The sequence below is a fragment of the Paroedura picta genome, chromosome 7 (genome assembly GCF_049243985.1).
Source record: "Paroedura picta isolate Pp20150507F chromosome 7, Ppicta_v3.0, whole genome shotgun sequence".
NCBI lineage: Eukaryota > Metazoa > Chordata > Lepidosauria > Squamata > Gekkonidae > Paroedura > Paroedura picta.
The window spans coordinates 89,358,577-89,385,972 of record NC_135375.1 but is presented as its reverse complement, the minus strand read 5'-3'; the positions used below and the strand labels follow the sequence as shown (position 1 = coordinate 89,385,972).

At 48.0% G+C, this 27,396-nt stretch overlaps 2 protein-coding genes across 6 annotated transcripts in view; one reads left to right on the top strand and one right to left on the bottom strand.

Moving 5' to 3' along the window:
- Positions 1-4,061, bottom strand: part of RNF20 (ring finger protein 20) — a 28,804-nt gene extending 24,743 nt beyond the window's left edge. Inside the window, exon 1 of one of the 3 annotated variants that reach the window (XM_077345336.1) lies at positions 3,920-4,061. The gene's annotated coding sequence lies outside the window, so the exon portion shown is untranslated. The other 2 variants (XM_077345338.1, XM_077345337.1) reach the window with 2 other exon arrangements.
- Positions 4,062-4,318: 257 nt separating this feature from the next.
- Positions 4,319-26,518, top strand: PGAP4 (post-GPI attachment to proteins GalNAc transferase 4). 3 transcript variants are annotated; one of them, XM_077345343.1, is made up of 2 exons: positions 4,319-4,374; positions 23,253-26,518. In XM_077345343.1, exon 2 carries the CDS (start codon positions 23,396-23,398, stop codon positions 24,584-24,586), a length of 1,191 nt encoding a protein of 396 aa, XP_077201458.1. In that variant the 5' UTR covers positions 4,319-4,374; positions 23,253-23,395; the 3' UTR covers positions 24,587-26,518. The 3 variants fall into 3 exon arrangements, with proteins under 3 accessions (XP_077201458.1, XP_077201457.1, XP_077201459.1); XM_077345342.1 differs by lacking the exon at positions 4,319-4,374 and adding an exon at positions 10,543-11,126; XM_077345344.1 differs by lacking the exon at positions 4,319-4,374 and adding an exon at positions 11,156-11,281.
- Positions 26,519-27,396: the final 878 nt, after the last annotated feature.

Here is a 27,396-nt window from a genome sequence, read left to right as displayed (position 1 = left end):
TGAGGTCCCCAGGCTCAACCACCACCACCACCCTCCCCCCCCCACACACACACTGTGCCTGGCACTGAGACTGGATGCCCTGGCCACCTCAGGGGGGTATGTTTGATGGATTCAGGTGTCTCTTTCACTTGTCTCTTTCACTTTGGGTTCTGAAAGTGGACAAGCTGCTGGGGTCAGTGAGGACGACCCCCTGCCCCCTCGATCCCTGTCCATCCTAGATGCTCAAAACTAGACTACTGGACTATCGGACAGGAGGCCCTCTGGAAGAAATTGTCAACCTCTCCCTGTCTACTGGGGTGTTCCCAGAGATGCTAAAGGAGGCGGTGGCCTATCCCTTACTGGAAAAAAAATCACTGGACCTGTGGGATCTGGCCAGCTATCGCCCAGTGTTGCATTTGACGTTCCTGGGCAAGGTGCTGGAAAGGGCTGCAGTGGACCACCTTTTGGCATACTTGGATAAAACTCTGGGGCTAGACTAATACCAGTCTGGCTTTTGTCCTGGCCATGGGGGGGAAACAGTGCTGGTCGCCTTGATGGATGATCTCTGGCACCAGCTGGATGGAGGCAGTTCAGTCATACTTGTATTGCTTGTTCTGTCCACTGTGTTCAATGTAGTCAACCACAAGCTGTTGGCCCACCACCCTTCAATGGCTGTTCTCCTTTCTCCAGAACCAGACACACAGGGTAACTGCTAGGGAAGAGTTATCGCATCCCTATCAACTCCCTTGTGTAGTCCCACAGGGAGCAGTACTCTCCCCTACACTATTTAACATCTTTATGTGCCCTCTGGCCCAGCTGGGCCGGAGTTATGGACAGGGTTGTTATCAATATGTGGATGACACCCACTCATGGACGGCCACTCAGACTCCCCTCCCCCCTGCCAGAAACGATCGTGGTTGCTGGATGGTTAGAGCAGTGTCACTTGAAACTCAACCCCCTCCAAGCTGTACATCCTGTAACTGGGCAGGAAAGAGGCTGGACAGAAAGTGCCTTTACCAACTGTGGCTGGGGTACAGCTCAACATCATGTCCATAGCTAGAAATGTGGGGGTGATTCTGGATACCTCCCTTTCAGTGGAGGCCCAGGTCACAGGTGTAGCTCGCATGGCATTTTTCCATCTTTGCCAGGCAAGGCTACCAGTGCCCTACCTGCCCTTGAACTGTCTAGCCACAGTGATCCATGCAACAGTCACCTCTGGATCAGACTTCTGTAACTCACTCTACGTTGGCCTACCCTTGTCTTTGACCCAGAAATTACATCTGGTGCAAAATACAGCTGCTAGGGTCCTCGCTAGGGTTGGGCACTTCGGCGTACTTCGACTGCTCTGGCAATCGCGGAAGCCCAAGGCGGCCAGCACTGCAGCACGGAGGGGAGAGACGGCACCAGCGCCACCTCGGGCTTCCGCGATCGCCAAAGCAGCTGAGGTGTGCCGAAACACTCAACCCTAGTCCTCACAGGTACATCTTGGAAAGCCCACATCCAGCCTGTGCTGTGGCAGTTGCACTGGTTGCCAGTTGCGGTCCAGATTAGATTCAAGGTTTTGGTACTAACATTTAAGGCCAGCTTGGGCTCTGCCTACCTGAGGGACAACTTGTCTCCTTATGCCCCCCACAGGGTTCTCTGCTTCACGGGTGCTAATCTGCTTGTGGTTCCTGGCCCCAGATAAGCATGCCTGGCCTCAGCCCAGGCCAGGGCTTTTTGGTCTTGGCCCCAACCTGGTGGAATGAGCTCCCGGGTGAACTGCAGGCCCTGACGAAGCAGTCTCAGTTCCACAGGGTCTGCAAAACAGAGCTCTTCATCCAAGTCTTCGGATGAGGCCAGGACCAGGAACAACTAGGGCCCATCCTCCAGCCAATGTTATACCATTCTCCGAACCTCCACCCTGTGATGATTGACTGCAGATGGGAAAGGAACGGGATTATGCTGCCTCTTGTGGTTTTATGGTATTAAGGGGTTGATGATTGTTTTTACTAGGGTTTTACTCAATTTTCTGTAACCTGCCACAAATCCACAGAGAGTGGAGGGATATAAATTGGAAGGGAGGGAGGGAGAAAGCTAAGTAGCCTCGGGCCAGCTGCAATTTCTCATCTTAACCTGTTTCGCAGAACTGCTGTATGCACTGATGTGGGTTTTCTGGGAAAACATAAATTGGAACATCTCCCATCGCTATAAATCAGGGGTAGTCAAACTGTGGCCTCCATATGTCAGTTTGAGTACCCCTGATAGAGTGTGATCTGATCTAGTACAGTTATTTTGACTTACAATAGTAAGCATATTTTAGGAAGTACCCTATCTCATATTTCATCTCCCTCTAGGAATTTAATTTGTGAATTGAAATATTTCATGATGGAAAAAATATCAAGTGTGATTCAGCACTGGCTGAAAATTATTTTATTGAAACACTATTTGTGAAAATGTAATGACAATATAACATACTTCCTTAATCTTGCTTAATTTTCAGGGGAAAACAGAGGCACTGAACATGATTTACATACTAACAGGGCAATCACACAAAGAACTACTTCTTACCTGTAACAAAACGATAGTTCATTAAAATGATGGAATTGACAGAGATGGCTAAATTCACATCTTTAATTAGAGAAAGGACAAGATCTACATTTGTTGCTAATTGGAAACCTTACTGACTTTTTGCATGATATGGAGACAAATGAACTTATGGGATACAGTTTTAAGGATTAAGGGGGAAATATGAGTTTACAGAAAAAAGGGGGATTTCATTTCTTTTATATAAGCAATCGTGTAACTGGTAAGTAATTTGATATATATTTATTATAGGTAAAATAGGAAACCTTTAAATATAGTTTTTCTTGATTTGTTTTCTCTTTCATCATCTATTTTCTATTAGGGATGGTCTGGGGATCCCCTGGTATTACAGCTCATCTCCAGGTAACAGAGAAAATGGTTGCTTTGGAGGGTGGACTCCATAGCATTTTTCACCACTGAGGACTCACCATGCCCAAAGTCTCCAGGTATTTCCCCACCCAGAGCTGGCAACCCTTGTATTCATAATTTTAATGTCACCTTTACGTATCATTAGAATTTAGAACAACTTGAAAACTGGCAAGCTTTCCTAAGATTATATTGGCAATGGTATCTGTTAATTGCTCGTAATTTTGCAAAGTAAGAGACTACAAATGAGCATACCCCCTCCACACACACACACACAAACAGAAACATAAAGCACAGGAAAATTCTCCACACTGCATCTCTGGCTGTAATGATTAAACAGAGAGCACTGAGCCCAAGCACCCTGCTCAGCGCTCCTCTGTGGAAAAGCAGTGTGAACATACATGTATTATATGGCAGCGAAAACAAGCCAGAGTCCAGTAACCCCCTGAGAGGCTAACAAGGCTTATTCCATCATAGGCGGTTGCAAGGCTGAGAGCCCCTCATAGAAGCCTACCTCCATGGAGGCCTATTTGCACGTACCAGAAAGGAAGGCACGCCACTTCCCTCTTTCTGTTGCAATTTTATGCAAATATATGCTCCTCCAGGAAGGCACACTTCGTACCAGGCGAGCTCGGACATGGGAACACCTATGCCAGGGGTGGCCAAAGTGATGCTGGCAGGAGCTCATGGGAATTGTAGTCCATGGACATCTGGAGAGCCTCAGTTTGGCCACCCCATGCCTCTGGGAGGCTTTAAGGTGCCACGGGACTATTTGGGATCAATTCCGTAATGCAACCCATTCCCCTCCCTAGGCTGCCAGAGGTCTTCCCCCCGGGGAAATGCCACTCCAGCCACGGAACCACCAGCACCCCCCCCCCGCCCCAGCACAGGCCGCTGGGTTACCCTCTACTCTGTCGACCTCTGCTGCACCCCTTTCTGTCCTCCTCTGCCTCTCGCCTCTGGCCAAGGACTGTTCCCCCTGCATCCCAAAGGCTCCTTCCATACTCACCAGCTCTCCAGCCGGGCCTAGGGCCGCCCACGGCCGTCTCTCAAGGAAGCGGTCATTCGTCGGGTTGAACCAATCCGCTTCGGGGCCTCCGTGCCCATACTAAATATGACAGCCGACCGCACTTTCTTTCCGGCCGTCTCGACGCGCCTTTGCCCTTACCAAATATGGCCTCCGAGTTCTGCGGGCGAACGGCGAAACGTCACGGTCCCCTCGCCCTTATCCAACATGGCGTCCAAAGCCCGTTGAGTCCTGCCAGTTGGAAGCTGGCGTACCCACCAGAAAATATGTCTGCCTCCTTTCTGAGGTCTGAATAGATGCCAGGCGGATTCCCCACTCCTGTCCCCTCCCCGACGCGGTCGTGCAATCTAAATGCCAGGCCGGCCGTTGTTTTTAACGGAACCTGGTGCAAAGATGTCAAGATGGTCGCAAAGCGCGTTTCCCTTATACTGAAATGAGTAAGCTTATGGGAAATAGAGCAGCCGTTAAAAAAAAAAAAAAGGGGGGGGGGAGAGATGTTTTTTCAAAAGAAGGCTGTTGATTTGCTGAGTGATAAAATGTGGCCTGATAAACCCAAAGATGAGAGTAGAAATGTCTGTTTTGAAAATCGCAAAAAGGCTAGTTGTCCCTTAAAGACAAGCAAATGCCTAGCATTTAAAGCTTCAATGAAATATGCCACGGTAAACCTATTTATGCTAGAAGGTCCCATTAAACCTGGATCTTTTCTTATTGTGAAATCCACTGCCCTGACTGGGATTAGTTTGTCCCATGGAAGAGGTATTTTGAGGTTAACATTTTGCAGGCCTGTTGCAATGGGTCAAAGCTCTAGAACACATGGGTTTATCCAAATGAGATTGACTGGACCATTAAAAATATGGATCCATATTTTTATGGCACTGCAGCAACAAGAAATGCGAATCTGAGATACAGATCCTCATGAATTGATATGATTTTTACACTAAAACCATAAAAACCCGATCTGGTAACCTACAAAAGTTGAATGTATTGTTATTAAAATTATATTTGTTTTACTGTGCACAAGTTTTAAAAAACAACTATAGGAATTAAAAACGTATGTCCAGCCCATAGGCTATGGGAAACCAGCATGCTATGCGCTATGTGAACCAATAGACTGACTCGCTTCGGCCCTTGTAGGGCTTTCTTCAAAGGTCTAGATTTATTTGTTTGTTAAATTAATATATCACCCCTCCTGGACCAGCCAGTTCAAGGCAGTTCACAACAACATTGCAGCAAAAATACACAATACCATAAAATACCAATACATATCCCAACTGCATCACAGACGGCAGCATTCTCACCTCTAATAAAACCCTGGACACCTCAGTGCTTCTCTTTCCAGGTGTGAATTCACTAATATCACTGGGCGATGTCAGCCCAAGGGGCAATGTTCAGTCTCTCAGGGGCGATTTTCTGCTTGGGGGGATGCGGGAAAAGACCCCGTCATATTTCCCCAGACTTTTAACACACAACAGTTCTTAACACATATAAAATATTAGATTCAAATTGGTAGCCATATTGGTCTGAAGTAGCACAATAAAATCAGAGTCCAGTAGCACCTTTAAGACCAACAAAGATGTATTCCAAGCGTGAGCTTTCGAGTGCAAGCACTCTTCCTCAGACTATGAACTTCCATCATGACAATGGCAATATAAAGCAAACATTAATTCTGTTAAATTAGTAAATTGTGTCACACATCCAAATACAGCCATAGGATAATTATTTGTTCGGTAGCCAATAAAAGCTCCAGAGTAAGCTGTAAAGTATCAGAGTCACTTAATGAAAGATGTCTAATTTTCAGTCATTAGCTCTCTTCCAAAGGCTGCCCAAAATTTTCAATTGTGTCTTTCCTTATTAGTGCATATATTGGATCATCAGGGTTTTTGTTTTGGGTGATCCAAGTGTCACCATGAAATCACATATCAAGTCCATGGGCACTGTTTGCATACAAACTTCATACATTCATGGCTTTGTGGCAACAACATACTGCAAACACATGGTTCCAGAGCATGGATCCTCAGGGTTTTTGCATTATGTTGTCTCAAACAAACCATCAAATCATATGTCCACATATGTCCATAACCACAGATTGCACTACAAAAATCATACATCCACCACTATGTGATACCACCACAGTGCAAAAAAATCTGGTTCCAAAACATGGGTCCTCAAAGGTTTTGCATTATATTGTCTCAAAGTCACCAGCAAAGTCACATGTCATGTCCATAACCACAGACTGGATCCAGGTCCCACATCCTGATGACTCTATGGTTGGCCATCTGAAGGGCCTTCTCCTGGATCATCTGCCCCTTCTTGCCCAGAAAAGGCAACAGCCAACACTTCAGAGAACGACCATTTGAAGCAACATCTCAGAATCTGCACTGTTACACCCTAGAAAGATATAATATGGGAGGGTCTTTATGAGAACCACTTCCGTTTTACAGGTGTGCCCTAAGTATGTCACAGGCAATGAGATGATGGGATGCCTCCTACTGTGTCCTTGATAACAGGCTATTTTGACCAGTCACTGGATAAGCACCATTGCCCCCACCAGAGCTTCCCTCACCATGGAGATGGGCCTGTTGACTAACGCCTTCAGTTGATCTTCCACCTGGATTGGCACCATGATAGGATCAAGCTGTGGCTATTGGCTGCTTGCATGATGGTTTTCTTCTCTGGGTTCTGCTTCTTCCTGAGACATTGTGGTAGTGTCCCCATTGTTGGCAGGTGAAACAGGGTCCCTTATTGAAGCATCCTGATACCCTGCATACTTCCATCCCCTTTTCTCAGGAGTCTTTGGTACTGAGGGGCTGGGAGTCCCTGTCTGACCAGGAGATATCCTGTAGTGACCATGCTTAAGATGATCTGGTTGGGCAAGGGTCCCAAAAAGTCTGTTTGCTTGACAGGCGGCACTCTTCTGTTGCTTTGCAGAGGCCCGATCTCCATCCCTGAATGTGGCCCTGGGATTTGCCAGAGTCTTTCCTGAGGTTCTTTCCGTGCATCAGCCACTAGGTTGTTCTCCACACATTCCATAGTCTCTCTTAGTTCTCTGAGATTCTGACATACCACTCAATGTCTAACGTGAGCAGGGAGTATCTGAAGCAATTGTTCCATCACAAACTCTTTCACCATACACAAACCTTCTTTAGTGGTCAGTAACAGCCGCTCAGTTTAGCCAATAGAGCCCAAGACTGATCTGAGGGCTAGTACAGAAGGGCTCGGAAACTCAGGTACTGAGTTTCAGGATACTCTTATTATCGGTCTAAGATAAGATTGCTGCCTTTAAGTGTTCATACACAACCACCTCAGCCCTACTGCGAACTTGCGCCTCCACTTGAGCTGCTCTGGTTAGGTATGGCCCAATGAGAAAAGCCCACTGCTCCTTTGGCCAGCATTTTGCCTCCTCTGTTCTTTCAAAGGCTTCCAAGATGGGTTCTGCATCATCTTCCATAGTCATCTTGGTCAAAGGGAACCAGGAAAGGACATTTGGTCGCTGGCTAGTGCCCGGAGTTACCACTCCAAAGCTGGGCATAGGTGTTAATGCCCCTACTGCCTGGAAGAGCTCCCATACCATCTCCACATGAGCCTCCTGCTACATTTGCCACAAGTTCTCCATCAGCTGTGTCTGTTGTGTGGCCAACCACTAGCTGATACAGCTGAGGTCCATGGGTGCCAGGGTGTTGCCTATGTCTTCTGCATCTGGACCTGCAGACCAGGAGGCTCTTGGCTCTGGCATCATTAGTTGGGTGAGTCTCCCTCTGGCCTGTTTTCCACACTGCCTGAATTACAGCCATGGAATTCAGCTGCTAGCCAGTCCTACCAGCACCCAAACTTCCCCATACGGACTAGCAATTTGTTGGGTCCTTGGGTATTTCCACAGGGATTGCAGCTCTGGCCACTCCTTTCATCCCACTGGGCAACCCCCAAGAAACTGGATGGATGTCCTTGCAGCCCTTTAGCCTGCAACACAACCGGCTCAGATGCCATGATGCCCAGTTTCTTTCTTTCTCTGCTTTCCAGCTCTTATTTCCTGTTTCTCAAGGCCTCGCCTTTTATTCTCCTCTCCCTTTGGGACTCCTCTCCCTTGAGGGCTTAAAGGTGTCTTCCCTCTTCCAGCAGGAGAGGGTGGGGTGCTTGTTCGGAGTCTTGAACCTGGTCTGTTCCTCTCCTGATAGCCTGGGCTTTTCCTTTCCCCAGCTGTGGCAGGCGACTGGGTATCATTTGCCATCACTGTTGTGAGGTTATCTGTTCCTTCAGCCTGGTTGTCTGTCTCCCTCCCTCCCCCTCTGTGCATCCTGTTGATATGTTTTCACTCTCTCCCCATGGAGGGAACTGGGGGTTGGGTTGCTCTGTGTCCGAGGCCTCTACATGAGTCAGGGGAAATGAACCCTGATGGAGTCTGGGATGATCCAATGCAAAAACCCTGAGGATCCATCAAGATCTGTGCTTTGAAATTGCTTCGGCATCATGTTTTTGCTCCATGATGTTTGTTTATTTTATTTATATAGAGATTTGTATACCACCCCTCTCGGAATACCATCTCAGGATGGTTTACGGCAGGGGTAGTCAAACTGCGGCCCTCCAGATGTCCATGGACTACAATTCCCAGGAGTCCCTGCCAGCGAATGCTGGCAGGGGCTTCTGGGAATTGTAGTCCATGGACATCTGGAGGGCCGCAGTTTGACTACCCCTGGTTTACGGAATTTAAAGCACAGCAAGACTGTTAAATGAATCACAGCACAAAACATTTGCAACTGCAGTTTGTCACTATCATACCAGCCTTTACTGATAGTGATTCATCACCACAGTGGCCCACCAGATGTTAAACTAAGGAGGAAGCATGGGGAAAACGGAGGGCAGTGGGGCGGGAGGGAGGCCCAAAATTTCCTTGGAATTGTGTCGTTAATTGTTGCCATGAAGGTGTGGATTCATGACTTCTGTAGTACAGGATGTGGCCATAGCCATGATACGTGATTGCCCAAGGCAAATCTTTCAGTCACCCCAATGCTGCAATGCTTGGCTTGGGCTGGGCCGAGGCTGGGAGAGCATCAGGTGCCATGCTTCCGAATCCTGTTTTTGCCACATGGTGTCACCTCGAAGGCGTGATTTTTGTGGTGCAAGCTGTGGCCATGGACAGGATGTGATGCTGATAGTGAGTTTGAAGTGACCCAGTGCAAAAACCCAGAGTATCCATCAGGATCTGTGCCTCGGGAACACGTTTTTGCTTGAGGGCATCACCATGAAGGTGTGGATCTGTGATTTTTGTGCCATAAGCCAGTGGTCCCAAACCTTTTTATCACCGGGGACCGGTCAATTCTTGACAATTTTACTGAGGCCCAGGGGGGGGGTCTTTTGCCGAGGGACGTCGCCGCCTGAGCCCCTGCTCCGCTTGCTTTCCCACCGGTGCCCCTGACTTCCCGCTGCCCACTGGGGGGCACTGCCAGCAGCAACTGCGCAGTGCCACACCGAGGGGGAGCCCCAGTGATGATGGCCACTGAAGACCACCAAAGGTAAGCCGGCGGTAGAGTGGCAGGGCAGCCCCAAAGGCAGCAGCTGGGAAGGAGGATGAGCTGTGGCCCGGTACCAACTGATCCACGGACCGGTACTGGTCCCCGGACGGGGGGTTGGGGACCACTGCCGTAAGCCATGGCCATAGCCATGATATGTGACGGGTTCACCCAGGGCAAAAACCCTGAGGGCCCATGAGGATCCATGCATTGGAATCATGTTTTTTTGCTTTGGCACTGCCACAAAGAAATGGATCAGTGATTTTTGCTGCGTAGCCTTTGGCTACTGACATTATAGATCAGAGGTCCCCAACCTTTTTATCACTGGGGACTGGTCAACGCTTGACAATTTTAATGAGGCCCGGGGGAGGGGTAGTCTTTTGCTGAGGGATGTCGCCACCACCACCTGAGCCCCTGCTCCACTTGCTTTCCCCCTGGTGCCCCTGCCTTCCCGCCACCTGCTGCGGGGGCGCTGCCAGCAGCAGCTGGGCAGTGCCACGCCGCGGGTGAGTCCCAGCCATGGCAGCTGCTGGAGAGCACCAAAGGTGAGCCGGTGACCGAGTGGCAGGGCAGCCCCCGAGGCAGCAGCCAGGGAGGAGGACAAGGAGCCACGGCCTGGTGCCGACTGAGCTACGGACTGGTCCCGATCTCCAGACCGGGGGTTGGGGACCGCTGTTATAGATAATCTGATGATGAAATTGGCATAACCTTGTGCAAAACTCATGAGGATCCATGAACATCTGTATTTCAGTTACGTTTTTGTGCCATTGCTGGCCCCGTGGATGCATGATTTTGGTGCTGCCGCCTATAAGACTCAGTTTAATGGTGGTTTTATTCCATTAAAAAATCACATGCATTCATGAAGATCTGTTTAAAATCAACTAGATCTGACTTTTACCCACTCCCTAATACAACTGCTTAAAATTAAACATATAACTATGAACCTTTTAAAAAAACCTAAGTTTAAGTCCCGTGGCATCTTTAAGCCCAACGAAGTTTTCTTCAAAGCATAAGCTTTCGTGTGCTGCACACTTCCTCAGATACAGTGAAACAGAATTTCCCCAGCCATTCCATATAGGCAGAGTGAGGGCTTCAGTGGCCCCAAAGGGCTGGGTTCTATAAATGCGCAGAGGACCCTGGACACGGAGCGTCGTCTCTCCCAGCCCCTTCAACCGGAGCAGGAGGACTCGCTTGCAAATCCGGATTGATGCCGGCACGAAACAAGTGCGCCACCTTTGACGAGCTCCAGAGAAAACTGTTCGGCCCGACAGTTGTTGGGTCGCCTTGAAATGTTCCCCGCGCCTGTCCAGTGGAAGGGCGATGCGGCAGGAGGCCGACGGGTCTTCCGAGCGTCTCATCCCCGGAGAGCCTCGTCTGGAGGGTCGCCGACCCAAAGCGACCCGGCGCGTCCTCCTCGTCCAGCGGCTACTGCACAAGCCAGCGAGCCGAGGGCACCGGCGCGCCTTTGCCCCGGGGCTGCCCGCTAGCGGGTGGGAGGCAGCCAGGCAGGCAGCCAGGCAGGGAGGCGCAAGGCCCGCCCCCGGGCCCTGCTAATCCCACCGGGCCGGCCTGCCGCTGCTCACGGGGGGCGGATCCGACGGAGCAACAAGCGGGCAGGACCCGCCGCGCCTTCGACGCAGGAACCTCCGGCGCACAACCTCCCGGACGGAGGGCGGCTTTGGCAGGTATCGTTGCGGGGGGGGGGGGGGGAGGCTGGGGTCTGGGGCGGTGCCCTGGTCGCTGCGGGTCTGCGAGTCTGGCTGCCGGAATGAGCCGCTCCGCGCCGCCCGCGCCCTGCAGAGCGCTTCGTGTTCCGCGACGCCATTTGGCGCGGGTTGAGGTGGGGCGAGCAGACGGGAAAGGGCCCAGGCGGGGTCTCCTCCGGCCCCAGCGGGAACAGAGGCCGGGGGTGAGGGGAGGGGAGGGCAGCCCCGGCCGGGCTCTTCGGAAGCCGCCCTCAGATGAGGCTCGTCCGCTCCGAAGCGGCTCCCGGCCGACTGCGCTCCGCACGCTTTCTGGGGAGGAAGCCCCGTAGTCGGATGCGGCGCGGATCCGCCTCGAGCTGCGGCTTGCGCGGCCTTTCGCCATCCGCCCGTGCCCGCTTGAGCGACATTTCTGCGGCGCCGGCGTGAAGTCGGGGATCGTGCGAATGCTTCCGCTCCGCTTGGTTCTGCGAAGCAGGGGGGTGGGGGAGGCTGCTGCGTGTCGCTCTGGCCCTAAAGGAAGCCGCCGGATTTTTACTTTTATATTATGGAATCATAAAGTTGGAAAGGTGCATGGAGGCCATCTAGTCCAGCCCCCTGCTCAATGCAGGATCAGCCTAAAAGCATCCAGGAGAAGTAGCTGTCCAGCTTCCGCTTGAAGACTGCCAGTGAGGGGGAGCTCACCACTCCCTTAGGCAGTCCATTCCACCGCTGAACTACTCTGGCCCTGAAAATCTTCTTCCGGATATCTAGCCAGTACCATTCTCCATGCAGTTGAAACCCATGACTGGGGGTCCTATCCTCTGCTGCCCACAGGAACGGCTCCCTGCCCTCCTCCACGTGACCACCTTCCAAATACTTCAAGAGAGCCATCAAGACTTTGAGGCAGCCATGAAATCAGGGTGGATTTCCCCAAGTAGGATACCTTTGGCCATCATGATGCTTGTCTCGGCAGGGGGTGTTTGTGGTCTTCCTCAAATGGCAGCCTTGCAGAGGGCGGAACGGAAGATCAGCTGGCATTTGCCTCCCCACAATACACCCCCCCCATTCACCCAGGAAAGTACTCTAATCCTAGAAATCTCTGCTTGGCAAGGCTACCTAATCCTTACTTTCCCCCAGAGGAACAGGAAAGGAGAATTAGCGTGTGTGTGTGTGGGGGGGTGTATCCAAAAAGGGTTGTAATCTTTTTTTTTTTTTCAGGAGAAAGGGGGACTTCACTGCAGACAAGAGGGTTTCAGTTGCTCTCCATAACTTGCTAGAAAACAAGTCCTAATTAAACTGGATGGGGCTTACTTTACAGGAATCATGCCTAGGATGGGGCTGTAAAACCTGGATTCTGTCCAAGACTAGAAAAGACCTTTGTAGGCCATACAGTGTGAACTCTGAGACTTACATGTCACATCCAAAAGGGTAGGACTGGTCTCTTGCATTGCCATCTAATGCCAGAGAGTTGCCGAGCTCATGAAGGTGCGCATTCATTGTCCCTCGCCTGGATCTCTGCAGATCTCAGAAGCTAAGCAGGGTCAGCCCTGGCCAGTATTTGGATGGGAGACCAGCCACGAAGTCCCGGGTAGCCCCACAGAGGCAGGCCATAGCAAACCACCCCTCTTGGTCTCTTGCTTTGGAAACCCGGTGGATGGGGATCACCACCAGTCAGGTATAACCTAGTGGCCAAAGAAGGCCTTGCCTTGGTGCCACCCAATAACACAAGGAACCTACTCTGTACTGCGGCTTCTCCCTGCTGGGGTACACTCTGTGACAGCCAGGACTCTGGCTTTTTCAGTGACTTCCAGTGGCTTCTTGAAGAGGTTGTGACTATCCAGTGAAGCTCTAAAACGGAGCATTTGGTATCTGGGCTATGGTGGTGTGGGTATCATTGTGTCATTGTGTCATTGTGGTGTATTTTATTTCTTCTTTTAATGTTTTCAAATGATGTGTTGTTTCTTTCCCTCGTGGTATGTTAGGCTCTGGAGAAAGGCAGTCACATATATAAGTGCATGACTGCAGTATACTCATGGAAGTTACATGAGTGCACTATGCCAGCACAAGGCCTTTGCTGACGTCGCAGCAATAATAAGGTGTGATACAGAAGGGATGCGTTGCATCAGTGCGCTGTTTACAGGGGCCCTACCAGGATCTTCTCGGCAGCCCTGCCTAGGAGGCTGGGCTTGTGGCTGTTAATGGCCTCTTCCCAGAGGGCACCAATGTGCAACCTGCGCCCCGCCCCGCCCCACCCAGCGCTGTTTTCTTTGTTCAGATCTGCCTCACATTCCACGCCGGATGCAGAGAAGATAGAATTGCTCTGCAGTAGGGCAGCCATCGTGAAAATGCCACAAGCCCTGCCTTACCTTAGACACAATTTACTTTTTAAAAATTAAAAGAGAAGGATCCTGGTGATTAGGGTCTCTAGCCTGTCACTCACGCATGTACGTTGCAGAATGTCAGCGTTCCGGGTTCAACTGGCTGTGTTAATCATTGGTAGATGTGGCGTGCCTTCTCCAAGTGTAGACGCTTTCTGGTAGCCGCTGCGGTGAACCTCTGCCATCTGAGTCCATTGAATGGTTCTCGTCCAGCGTCGCCCAGCCTTTCGAAGCTGGGCCGTGACTGTCAGGTGGCCTGCCTCACATGCTGCTCTAAAAAGATGGAGGCTGCATGGCGTGACAGTTAGGCCGTGACCAGAATATCTCACTGTGATCTCTGCTAGATTTTCTCGGGGCAGTGACCTATTTCAGGGCAAAGCATAATCTTGGCGGCAGAGACCAGGATATCAAGGCCTCGAGGTTTGCCCAAGACTCAGGATCAGCTAAGCGAGAGCACTTTCCTCAGGAGAACAGATTAACAGTTGCCGTCTTAGTGGAAGTGGTTTCCTTGTTCTACACGGATATCAAAAGGCCTTGGACTTGCTTTCCATCCCCCAGCCAGACTTGCCATCTCTTTTTACGACTGTAGTCCAATAATTTTTTTTTTTAAATCATATAATTGATCCTTCTTTCAGGGAGTATATTCATGATAAGCTTCTCTCCTCTAGGCAGGTAAAAGGATTTCTGCAGATGCAGCTAAAGGGGCATAGATTTTACTGAGGTATCATTAGTCCTAACAGTTAGGCCTGCTCCAGAAGGACATTGTCTGCAAAATCCATCTTCTTTATGGATGGCCCCATCCTCTGTGGAATTGTCTGCAGTCCTTTTCAAGTCTGGCGACCTGATCACCATCACCACAGCAGGTTCTGCAATTTCACTATGCAATATAATTGTCCTACATACAACATAGAAAATGTCCACAATACAGCATGGAATTTTATTGACTTGTTTTCCAGTGTAGTGGAAATATTTTCCTTCATAAGCATTGTCTGTTGCCAGAGGCTTTCTTCCTACAGGTACCGACCACACCCATTTCAAATCACCATCTTCAGGGAGTGCATCTGAAATTCGTTGTGGAGGAGACGCAAGTCCCAGATTTCTTGTAAAAGTGTGGATTCTGCATAAGTCTTAGATCCAGTGTGGGTGATGTTATGTTGAATACTGATGCGCTCTCTGATGAAAGTGATTTGCTCTAATAATTGAGGATAACTAAGAAGGGAGTTGGAAGTCTTTATTTTTGTTATTGGATTCAAGTTTAGGATCAATAGGTGACTTGTTTTCCAGTGTAGTGGAAACATTTTCCTCCAAATGCATTGCTTGTCACCAAATGTTTTCCTCCAACAGGTACTGGTCACACCCATTTTAAATCACCTTATTTAAAAAAAGATTATTATTGAACTTTTATTACATTAATTACAAAAACATTAGTTATACTATATTGTTTAATAGTATATCTAATGTTCCTGTAATTAATGTATTGTGTAATAAAAGTTCTATAATAATCTTTTGTTCTGGAAAAACTGGTCATGCCCAAACACTGGGGATTCAGCTTCATTTCAGCAATGCTTGAGATAGTTTTTTAAAAGATCTTGTTAAATACTTGCATGCAGTGCACTCTCTTACTCTGACTCATAGAATCATAGAGTTGGAAGGGACCCCATGGGCGATCTAGTCTAACCCCCTGCACTATTCAGGACACTCACAACTCTAGCGCTCCTCCACTGTAACCTGCCACCCCCGTGAACCCTCACAGAATCAGCCTCTCTGTCAGATGGCTATCCAGCCTCTGTTAAAAAATTTCCAAAGATGGAGAACCCACCACCTCCCAAGGAAGCCTGTTCCCATGAAAAACCACTCTGTCAGGAACTTCTTCCTGATGTTTAGACCGAATTTCTTTTGCATTAATTTAATCCCATTGGTTCTGGTCCATCCCTCCAGGGCAAGAGAGAACAACTCTGCTCCATCCTCTATATGCTAGCCTTTTAAATTCTTGAAGATGGTTATCAGATCCCCTCTCAGTCATCTCCTCTCCAGGCTAAACAGACCAAGCTCCCCCAACTTTTCCTCATACGTCTTGGTCCCCAAACCCCTCGCCATCTTTGTTTCCCTCCCCTGGACATGCTTCAGTTTGTCTACACCCCTCTTCAATTGGGGTGACCAAAACTGAACACCATACTCCAAGTGAGGCCAAACCAGAGCAGAGTAAAGCGGTACCATCACCTCCCGTGATCTAGACACCATACTCTGTTTGATACAGCTCAAAATCCCATTTGCCTTTTTAGCCACTGAGTCACACTGTTGACTCATGTTCAATGTATAGTTTACTAAGAGTCCTAGATCCTTTTTGCACATACTACTGCCAAGACAAGTCTCCCCCATCTTATATTGATGTATTTGGTTTTTCCTACCTAAATGCCTCTTGTGGCGCAGAGTGGTAAGGCAGCCGCCTGAAAGCTTTGCCCATGAGGTTGGGAGTTCAATCCCAGCAGCCGGCTCAAGGTTGACTCAGCCTTCCATCCTTCCGAGGTCGGTAAAATGAGTACCCAGCTTGCTGGGGGATAAACGGTAATGACTGGGGAAGGCACTGGCAAACCAGCCCGTATTGAGTCTGCCATGAAAACGCTGGAGGGCGTCACCCCAAGGGTCAGACATGACTCGGTGCTTGCACAGGGGATACCTTTACCTTTACCTTTTTACCTTTACCTAAATGCAGAATTTTACATTTGTCCCTACTGAACTTCATTTTATACAGTTTAGCCCACTTCTTGAGCCTATCAAGATCATCCTGTATTCTGTTGCTGTCTTCAGTTGTGTTTGCTACCCCTCCCAGTTTAGTAGCATCTGCAAATTTAATAAGTATACCCTTTAATCCCTCATCCAAATCATTTATAAATATGTTGAACAACACAGGCCCCAGGACAGATCCCTGGGGAACTCCGCTTGTCACTCTTCTCCAAGAGGATGCTGAACCATTAACAAGTACTATTTGGGTACAATCTGTTAACCAGTTATCTATCAGCAAGACAAGTTAAGAAATTAAAGGAGTTTGTATTTTTAGCAGAGTTGGTCTTCCAACAGATATCTGAGTAACTGAAGTTACCCATAACCACTGTTTCCCCCCTCTTTGAGAATTCTGTAATTTGGTCTAACTGTATGCTTCCTGTGCCCCACCTATTTCTCCTGTCCACAATTTCACCATGCAGCGTGCAAAAAGTACTTCAGTCAAAAGAAAGGAAACAGAGCAGAAGAAAACAGGATGTACAATGTCGGGTTCTCCATAGCCTTTGACCAGGCTAGATGTTTACAAAATTGCTGATGCCAAAAGCCAGAGATTAATCAAACATCATTCCAAACAGAACTGTCTTAGTAATCACGTGGGAAATTAAATGTAGATGATGCTCTAACATTGCCTCGTAAACCCAGCCTTTCGCAGGGCAGTTGTTTTTATCTGCTGTTTCCCAAACAGAGGTTGCAGGTAGCCACACTGAGCCGAAGCAAAATCCCCCATCAAAAATACGAAATCTGCACAGATATGTATCACCTGTTTCTTTCCTGAAGAAGAGGCAGGCATCCTCCTTGCAAACTGACGGGCAAACTGACGGGCAAAAGCAGCCTGCATGGTATAGTGATTAAAGAGCAGCAGAGAGGAGAATCTGGAGAATCATTCTCTTAGAGCTGTTCTTGTAAAGCTGTTCTCTCAGGGCTCTCTCAGCCCCACCTACCTCAGAAGGTCTCTGTTGTGGGGAGAGGAGGGGAAAGGCATTTGTAGAATCCTGGGGAAGAAGAGAACAGAGTTTTTAAAAATCTGTTGATGGCTGTTGGAGAAGAAGTCGTTGATGAGGGATCAGAGAGGAGAAAGAGAAGAAGGTGGATAGGAACAAAACAGACCAAAAAGGAACTTTAGGGCTAGAGGCATGACTGCAATCCAGGTAGTCACACCAACAGACACAGTTGTATGGAGCCAAAATTCATTTGGGTCTATTTTTGCATTGTCATTTCCATGGCATCATACCATTGTTGGCGACTAGTGGGTGTGTGCGGTCTACATCCATGCTAGAAAGAAACATAGACAAGCATCCAGCACGCCCAGAGTCCCCTTAGATGGCTTTCTTTCTTTCCTCGTGTGGACTTGACTGCTGTCCGTGACACGTAGATCAAGGGATGTGTTTGGCATGGTGGCGTCATTTGCGATCCAGTTCCTTAAATGTGAAAAATAGAAGAACTCGAGGGCAAACAAAACGACTCAAGTAAGAACTAACACAGGGGCTGAGAGGCTGAACCGCAGACTGGGGTGCTTCCAGTTTAAAGCTCCCCTCTGCCAGACATTTTGCTAGGTGGCTTTAGACCAGCACTATGCACATACTTATCTAGAACGCTGCCTGTGATTTCAAAGGGCCGATCAGGGTGGGCCGACAGACGCTATCTTGACTCTTGTCGAGAGTTTGTTTTCTCCCCATTGAAAATTGCCACCTTTGAACTATTTTTATCTCTAATGAGGAAAGTATATGAGTAATCATACTTTCCCTCAACCGCAGGAGAGGTGGCAATAATTGTAACCCTGACCTTCGAATGCTATTTGTTTTCATAAGGGCTTTAAAAAAAAAAGTAGTCTTTCACATAATGTGCAGCCTCACCTTTGGGTTCAAATCCTGATATTTTGGGCTCCTTATCTACAGTGCAGAGATTATTATACTGGCATACCCCTAGAGGCCTTGATAGGCCAGGCAAACTCAGTCTTGTCAGATCTCCAAAGCTAAGCAGAGTCAACCCTGCCTCATATTTGGATGGGAGACCTCCAGGTCAGTTGTGACATGGAGGCAGGCCACGTCTGAACAGTCTCTTGCCTTGAAAACCCTACGGGGTCACCGTTACTCAGCTGTGACTTGATGGCAAGATAAACAAATAGATATGTTAGTATCTCAGCACATTCAGTTAGTTCTTTGCTAGAGGAAAAGGGTAAGGGTGGCTTTGGCTACATCGCTTCTCTTTTTGGGAAGTGCGGCAACTGCCTTGGGGGCCTACCACAGGCTAGAGGTCCAGATAGAAATGAGCAAAGTTTGGGGAAAGGGAGATGGAAACATGTGGGTCATGAACCCAGACCTTCTGCTTTAGTCCTTGAACCACCAACAAAGGGCTTGTGAGGAAATGTTGGTCCTGCATTTCCGTCACCGTCACCATTACCATGGCAGTTGTGAAAATGCTAGCCCTAGCGTTCTTAAAATTATAGGCAAAGACGCAAAACGGGGAAGTATCGAAAGTACCTTGTTTATAGAGGTACTGGCCACTTTTTGTCAAGACTTTGCGTGCTCTTCTGTCTGCCACCTTGCTAACTGCGGTGATTTCCAATCTGGAATTGAAAACTGCTATTGCAGAGCTGCTTCAAGGAACTCACTTTGTAACCTTCTACTTGCCCAGCTGGTTCTTTAACAAAAGAAAGGTGCTATTTCACACATGCCTAAGAATAAGGAAGCATCTAAGTGGTAAAGCCAAGTTTCGACTTAACTGGCCAGTTCTTTCTGCTTGGGAAGATGCAGGATTCCTTTCCTGAGTGGACATTGTATCAAAGGAAATGACTTTAACTAAGACGTACGCTATTCCTCCCAGGATATCCTAGCAGTTTGGAAGCTTTACATGTCAACTGTGTGTAAGCCTTTAGTGTGGACAACCCCAACACGGTGCCAGTGGGCACTGTGGCATCTGCCAGTGGGTTTCCTGGCACCCACTTATCTCCCAAAGCAAAGGCCCATGCCCAGCTTTCTTCCTTTGCGCTGGAATAAGAAGTGCTTTATCAGCACCCAGCAAGCATCTGTTTTCATTATAGAATAATGCCTGGTTTTGAACTTCCTACCATTTTGAAGACACCACCAGTACATTGTCATTTGAGATTATGCTGTCTCTCCTTCAAAGGAATGTCCCCAACAGATTTATATTCATGTTAGTGGAGATAATTTTCAGTTGCTTTTGAGTACCTGCTGTTTGGAAAATGGAAGAATTCTATAGGTCATGCCAACAGGAATGAGGATATAATCAAGAGATGGAAGGAAAGTAAGGTGGCATCTTCTCTAATTTGCATGAACTAAGCAAAAGAAATTATGAAAGAGACAGAAGAATGACTAAGGCCCTACATGGTCCCCAGGTCTGTCCACAGAACTTATATGCTGGGGATTATGGGAACTGGATTCAGATCAAGGCAGAATCCATGAGTGGCCCCTAGAATAGCTGCTGCTTCCACCTTAGGGTTATCACTTAACATGGTTCTGGCAGGGGACCCCCAGTGATGTGCCCTGTCCCCTGCCCAAGTGAGTGTCAGGGGAAAATGGTTGGAGAATTGCCCTCGAAGACTTTATAAATGGCGGGAGGGAGGTCTCAAGTGGGGTGCCACCAGAACCTCTTCTGGGTCTGCAGTGTTGTTTTCAGCAACTTCAATGAGAGGCAGGAGGGAACCTTTCTCAGCTTTGCAGATGACATATCTGGGAGGAGGTATGGCTAACCTCTTGGAAGACAGAAATAAAATGCAGAAAGACCCCAACAGGTTGAGATGTTGGGCTGAAAGTAACGAAGTGAAAATTCTGCAGAGACACATGCAAAATTCTGCATTTCAGCGAAAAGTGGGGGGGGGGGCGGATCCACAAGTATAGGGTGGGAACCTGGCATTAGTGCATGTGTAATGGATCTCAAGATTCCACTCAGTCATAAGCAGACTATGAATCAGCAGCATTATGAAGCTACCCAAAAAAATCAATAGCATTTTAGACTGCGCATTCCTTTCCTTTTAAGACTTCTTCGAATCAATAGATCTTGAGCAATGACTAGAATAATCCTAAATTAGTTTCCAGAGGAAAGTGTGATAGACAAGATTTTAGCAGCCAATAAGTTGATATTAGGATTTCTGTCTAGCATCACATAGGGATAGCATCCCTTTGAAAAATATTAAACGATAAACATGATAAAACAGGTAAGATCCAGCAATTCCTAAAAGGTTTTGAAGAGAGAGAATTCCAATATTTTATGACATAAAGTACCAACTTTACCCTAGCCACAAGAACAAAGTCGATTTAGTAGTGGAATATTACAAAATCTCCCATTTCTTCCGAGCTGGAGCAAATGCCCTGCCATGATGAGGAATTGTTAAATATCTCGTATAGGAAAGCAAGGACTGAGGTGGTAAAATACCAAGGAATATCAAAGTCCTTATGATCCCACATTATGGAGGGGGGTTGGACTAGATAGCCTGTATGGTCCCTTCCAACACTATGATTCTATGAGGAACGAGCATTTCTCCTCGGCTCTTATCAGACTGTATCTCTACATCCTCAGTTCCTCCTTTACAATGCCCCTCCCAGCTGCTGACTGGAGGACCCAGGGACCTCCATTTCTACTTGTGTTTGACAAAGAGAGCATTGATTCAACAAAGCTCCTCCCCTGAAACATTTGCCCTGTGGGGCTGCTGGACTTGAATCTAGCTGCCAAATGTGGAAGCAACCAATATTTGTAAGCAACCAATATTTGTGGGTGGACTGAAAGAGAAGGAAAAGGTTATAGGAAGGCATATTGGCTGATGCAGAATCCAAAAAAGGGAACAAAATCTTGGGATACTTTTGACCCAAAGGACACAAGGCATTGTGCAGAGTTTGGAACTCTATGGAACCCTTCATAACATGGATGCTGTTTTGTTTTTAAGTAACTGGAGGAGGAAAGAAACCTAAAATTTCTCAGATATTAAGGCCCTATCATGCCTGCACTTGATGTTGAATTTTGGCAGGCTCACAGTTGGATTACTGTAAATGTTAGATTACATCTTTGGGGTGTGTGTGGAAAGTAGGATTTCATGCAGTCAGAATCAATAATAGAGGACGAAAAGTTCCTACCAAGAAATAAGAAGACTCCTTACCGTTGTACCTAGGATTGCCAACCTCCAGGTGGTGGAAAAATAGAAAATCAAAATATTGTTAAGCGTGGTCACTAATGTGAATCTTATTTAAAAGGCTATGTTCTTTGCCAAAAGAAACTCCCTACATTTCGGGAAGTATAGAAATGGGTAACCATCCAATGATGCAATTAAGCTACAGTCCAGAAGAGCACTCTGGCAAGTAGAAACCGATCATTACTGGGGATTACTTGACTGTTATAGTCTGGACTTGTATGTTATATATTGAATTGCTTCATTGGACGGTTGCCAATTTCTGTGCTTCCCTAAATGTAGGGCAAAGAACATAGCACTTTGATGAAGATTCAGATTAGTGACCACATTAAACAAGATTTTGATTTTCTACTAGCTTCAAACATTTTGGGTTTTCCCCCCTGGTTTTCAACCAACGTTGTTTGGCTTTCATGTTTGTTGAATCTCCAGGTGGTTGTTGGAAAGTGCCTGCTGTTACAACTCACCTACGGGCAACAGCTCACCTGGAGAAAATGGCTGCTTTGAAAACTCGACTCTCCAGATATGGCTCAACCCAGTGCTGGCAGCCCTAGTACTTGAGCTGTAGTGGGTTTACACATCTCTGAGGAATGTATACAGTCCAGGCTGAAACATAGCCATCTCGAAGCATTCCCTGTTGGCTCTTAATGCAGCTAGACAATGGAAGAATTCAATACACTCGACTGGGGTTTGAAGCCAAAACCAGACTGAATGGCCCAGTGGTTCCCAGACTTTCTTGGGTTGCCCTTGGCTTCAAGGCCATATACCTAGTCCCCCCCCTCCCCACATACACACACAGGTGTTAAGGTATACTGCAAATTCAAAATACACTTTAGATCTGGGGTAGAGCCTGGGAAGGACAGAATCTGAGGAGGGGGAGGAGCTCAGTAGGAACATGATCCCATCCCACCTTCTGAAGCTGTTTTCATCAGGAAGCTGAGCAGGGTGGGCCCCAGTCAGCACTGGGGAAGTCCAGGGTTGCTACTACCTAGAGAACTACCAAGGAAGCCCAGGGTTTCTTCTACCTAGAGAAAGGCAAAGGTTAACCACCCTGGAATGTCTCTTGCTAGGAAAATGCAGCTGCAGCAGGAAGGATAAGACCACTGCCCCCCTACTGCTCCAAAATACCTCACCGCCCCCTGGATCCCTCCACCACCGGGGGAGGGGGCATACCACCCACCTTGGGTACCCCCACTTTTTCTGATTTACCATATCTTGAGTTAACCATATGTATTTGCTCCCATATCTCAAAGCAATTGGATCAACCTTTTCCATGTATTCTACGGTACATTACGTATGTATTCAGGTATTTATATGCCACTTTTCCTCATCTTGAGGCATCTTACAAATCAGATTCAAATAATCTGTAATAAAACTGCAAATAACTCCCCCCCACACCAAAAAAAAGATGCTGTTCTCCATTAAAAGTTCAGGCCAAGAAAAAGAGCATGTCTGAGCACTTTAAAAAGTTTTTAATGGCTACATTCTTTACAATTGAATCCATCTGAATGAGGTCATCCTATAGTTGCCATCATGTCAAATTTGGCCCTTGGGAGAGGCAGGTGTTCCTATGATCCTTCTTTTCTACTGTGAAGGTGGTCAAAGTGTCTATGTTGTGTGGTAAGCAGAAAAGGGATGTTGTTTCCACCATCTGTTGGAGTTTTTAGATTGTACTATTATTTTATCGGGGATTAATTGAGGGTTTTTTTAATGGAAATTGTTGTATTATTTTTAAAAAATTGTAAGCCTCCTCAGGCCAACTTCGTCAGGAGGGGTGGGGTATAAATTAAATTATAAATATATAAATAATTTGTCTCCCCTTCTCTGCAGGTTTGAATTGTGCGGTTAGCTCAATTCAATACAAGACTGTTCATATCCTCGCCCCCCCCCCCCCATATCCCAGAGGAAACAATGGGCTAAATGAATGACCCAAGGCATGAGTCCTCAACTGCCAGGCCTTGTAACCAGCAGCCATGCTCCCGCGAGGACTGCTGCAGCCATGGGGGAGGTTGTGCCGTTGGTCAAGCCCCTTTGTGCAGCTCCTCGCTTTGACGGTGGTGACCTTCGGCGTGCTCGCACCGTTGACTTGCCAGCATCTCCTCTACTCGTATTTCTACGTGCGACGCTGGTACCTGCGCCCCATGAGCCAAGACTTCCTGAAGCAGAACCAAGAGGACGGTCTGAACGCCCTCAATTACTTCGAGAGACTGCAGACCCCTAATGCATCAGAGAGGTCGGGCAGCGATGCCTTCCGCCCGTGGCTACTGATTACCATCATCACGGTCCAGAGGCGGCCCGAATTCCACTATGTCCTTCAGGTGGCCTCCCGTTTCCACCGCCTCCTCCGGGAATGCGGCCCTCCCTGCCGCCGCCACCAAATCCTGCTCTGCAATGTGGAAATGGATCCGGGTAGCCACTGGGATGCCAAACTGCTGTCCAATTTTATGGCGACAGTGAGCCGCTACGGAGGCCGTGAGAAGGCAGAGCTTTCACTGAACCAGTTTGAGAGGGAAAAACGGGATTACACCTACTGTCTGGAGAAGTCATTGCAGGCCTACAGCCCGGAGTATGTGCTGCTGGTGGAAGATGATGCTGTCCCCGAGGAGGAGATCTTCCCAGTGTTGCATCACCTATTGCAGGTGCGGCTCTCCAAGACACACCTAAAAGATGCCCTGTACGTGAAGCTTTACCACCCAGAGAGGCTCCAGCATTATATCAATCCCGAGCCCATGAGGATCCTTGAGTGGCTCGGACTAGGCATGTTTCTGGGGTCCTTGCTGGGCCTTGCCTATGCCTGGGCCTCCAGCCGCTCCAGCCTCAGTTGGCCGATTGTGCTCTTCTTTGCCCTGTACAGCATGCTGCTGGTAGAACTGGTGGGACGCCACTACTTTTTGGAACTCCGCCGCTTGGCCCCTCCGCTCTACAGCATCGTGCCCGTCACAGAATGCTGCACACCCGCAACACTGTTCTCTGCCTCCTCTGCCCGCCGTGCCTTGGGGTACCTGAGTGACGTGCACTGCCGGCCAGGCTTTGCCAAAGATACCGCCCTTTACTCGCTCTTGCGCACCAAGGGAGAACGGGCATTTGTGGTGGAGCCCAATCTGGTCCGGCATGTGGGGATGTTTTCTAGCCTCAGGGTGAATGGCAGTCCCAAGCTGCTCTGATGCTGCAAAGTGAGCTCTGAGTGAGTGTGAGTGCGTGCGTGCGTGCGTGTGTGGCCTGAGTTGCTCTGCTGGTCTGAGAATCCAGGCAAGCGACCTGCCCGTTTTTGTTCACGTGCAAGCACAAGGGAATAGACAGCACAATGATGCCTATTGTCTTGGAGCATCACTAACAACAGGAAGCCTCTCTAGAAAGCCACAACTGCTCATTTGGACTCTTTGCTGCACTTGAGAATTTAGCACATCCTATTGTACTGCCGGTGAACCCTTTCTGTCTTTTCTAGTTCAGCAACAGGTTTAAATTAGCGACTGTGGATTCCTAAAGAGGCTTCTTCTCCTTCCACTCCATTATGGATTGGTGAGTTCCTCCTTTCTCCCTGTCACCTTGAAATGTATCTGTGGAAGGGATCTCTGTTCGGGGGCTGTGGAGGAGACCATTAGACCAGACTAAAAGCAAGAACCTCCTGTGACTGTATTACACTCCTTCGGGTGGTTTTGAATAAAAGGGGAATTTGCTGAGTGCTTGCATGTTCCCTGTCCTAGGACTTTCCCACATTCTCATTTTACCATCTGTTAAGTGCCTATTTCTGTTTCTTTGCTTTTGTCCCCCCCTTTTCGGCATGTGTTTTGCTCCCCCTAGTGGTCAGTTGACTATTACAGTAGTTTATTTCCAGCATATCTCCCTGCAGCTGTAACCCAGAGGGAGCCAAACTCATGTGGAACAGAACTGCCCACTCCCCTCCCCCCAGAGAAACAGACATGTACCAGTGAGTAAAATGGGAATGTGGGGAAAAGCCCATATATAAAAGAAACTACACATACAAAACGAGCAGGTGGGTTCAAGTTAAGCCTTTTTCTGGACATGCTGTGCTGATTTGATAAGGTGGTTGTGAGTGTTGTTTGGAGAGCATTAGTCTCTTGCCTGAAATGCTCCACCCCAGCAATATAGACGCACAGGGGGTATCTGGTTATCTCTCTGAATTCTTACAGGGCAAGAGCTTGGTGGCTGGCTGCAAATACCAAAAGTGTTTCTTTGTAAACACTTTCTAATAAACATTTTCAAGAGTTGTTTTCCCTTCTCTTGGTTTGCTTCTAAGCATAAGATAAAACAGTTGATAGCTACCTATCTTAGCCCCTATCAACAAAAGATTGATATCACCAGGACAGAAGACCGGGGGGTAGGGCAAGTCATCATTGCCAGTTTGTTACATAAATCTCACCCAGTGTCTCTATTTCCTGGTCATTTTGGAGCCAGTCCTGCATCTGTTGCCATAGCACCATTCTCCAGAAGTAGTGTGTACCAGTTCACAATGCATGTGAGATTTTAAATCCAAGTCTCCCTATGCCTAAGAAGCTTCCATTGTGAAGAGACACCACAGGCTGTAGAAGATCCATCCAGTTAGGCTGGATTATCTTTGTACCCTTACTAGACATGCTTCCCTCCAGTTTCTCCCATGCTTCCCCTACCATGATACACATTCCCCAAGATGGGACAATTGGGAGGAATTTCCTTCCCTTGGCCTCAGCCTGTTCAAGCACTTGCTTCCCTGCAAGTCAGCCATGAGGGGTTAGCACTATACAGGGCTGTCCTACAGGCAACTGTTCCTGTCTCTCCCCACTTCCCCCATTTCTTCTTCTCACACCTTTTCTGGTCTTAAGTGCTAGTCAGTCTGACGACCCCTTTTTTGTGGTCAGTGGTTTCTTAAGAAGCAGAAGTGCCTTATGCAGTCTTTGTACACAACTCCTGAAAAGTTTTTCCGTACTTCTTTTGCACTCTCGATAATCTGTGTGAACTGCAAGCTCCAGGAGGACTGGTGCTCTCTTTTCACAGAGGCAGTAGTCTTAAAAAAGAAGAAGAACATTGTTTTCGTTTAGTAGGAGTTCATATGTAACAAAACAAACGTGCTAACAAAAAATAAATAAAGTTGCCCCTTTCCCAGGCTGGATTAACTGATTTATACACCTGTTCATGTCACAGACTCTCCACTAAGGCAGGGAAAAGGCAGAGTTCAAACCCATATAGATTGTTCACAGATATGCCGGGCTGTAGGAAGAATGAAGCGTCCTTCTACATAGGCCATAGCAATGTGAGAAGGTGTCATTTGAGGGATACTGTTTGAATGATAACTGGGATAGGAGAAGGGTGCTGGTCCGATCTGCCAAAACATTTCATTGATGCAAGAGATCTTGTGCAAGTGGAAACACCACTGATGGCCCTTGCACTGTGTCCCCTTGGCAGTGTCGCACCTTGCGGCTTCCACTTACACGACCCAGTGCAAGGTGTATTTCAGCAGCCCCTCCTCCGATAGTGACCTCCTTCAGTCATTCATACCATGCTCCTCAGCTGGGCTGGATGGGCTGATTGCATTTTTAATTTCTGTACACTGGCCCAAAATGAAGAATCAACACTTGTTCTCACTTACTGCCATGCAGCGTGTTGTGCAGATGGAAGGACATTTCTCCTCTGCTATCGCAGGGCAGAATCCAGTCTTTAATTCTGTTGCCATCATGACTGTGGGGAACACATCTGGCTAGAGATGGACAGAACGTTGTGTTCCAGTGGTATATTTCTGGTTGGTATCTGATGGACTTCTCTTAGCAGTAGCCAACAAGAAGGGAGTTGTGTCTTCCTTGGCCCAGTAAAAGGGAGTGTATTGAGAGCATGCCTGGACCTGGAGGGTCCAGGCCAGCCCAATCTCATCAGCTCCTGTCTGATACTTGGATGGGAAACCACCAAAGAAATCCAAAACCCTACAGCAGGTCTCTCCAGATGTCCATGGACTACAATTACCATGAGCCTCTGCCAGTATGCA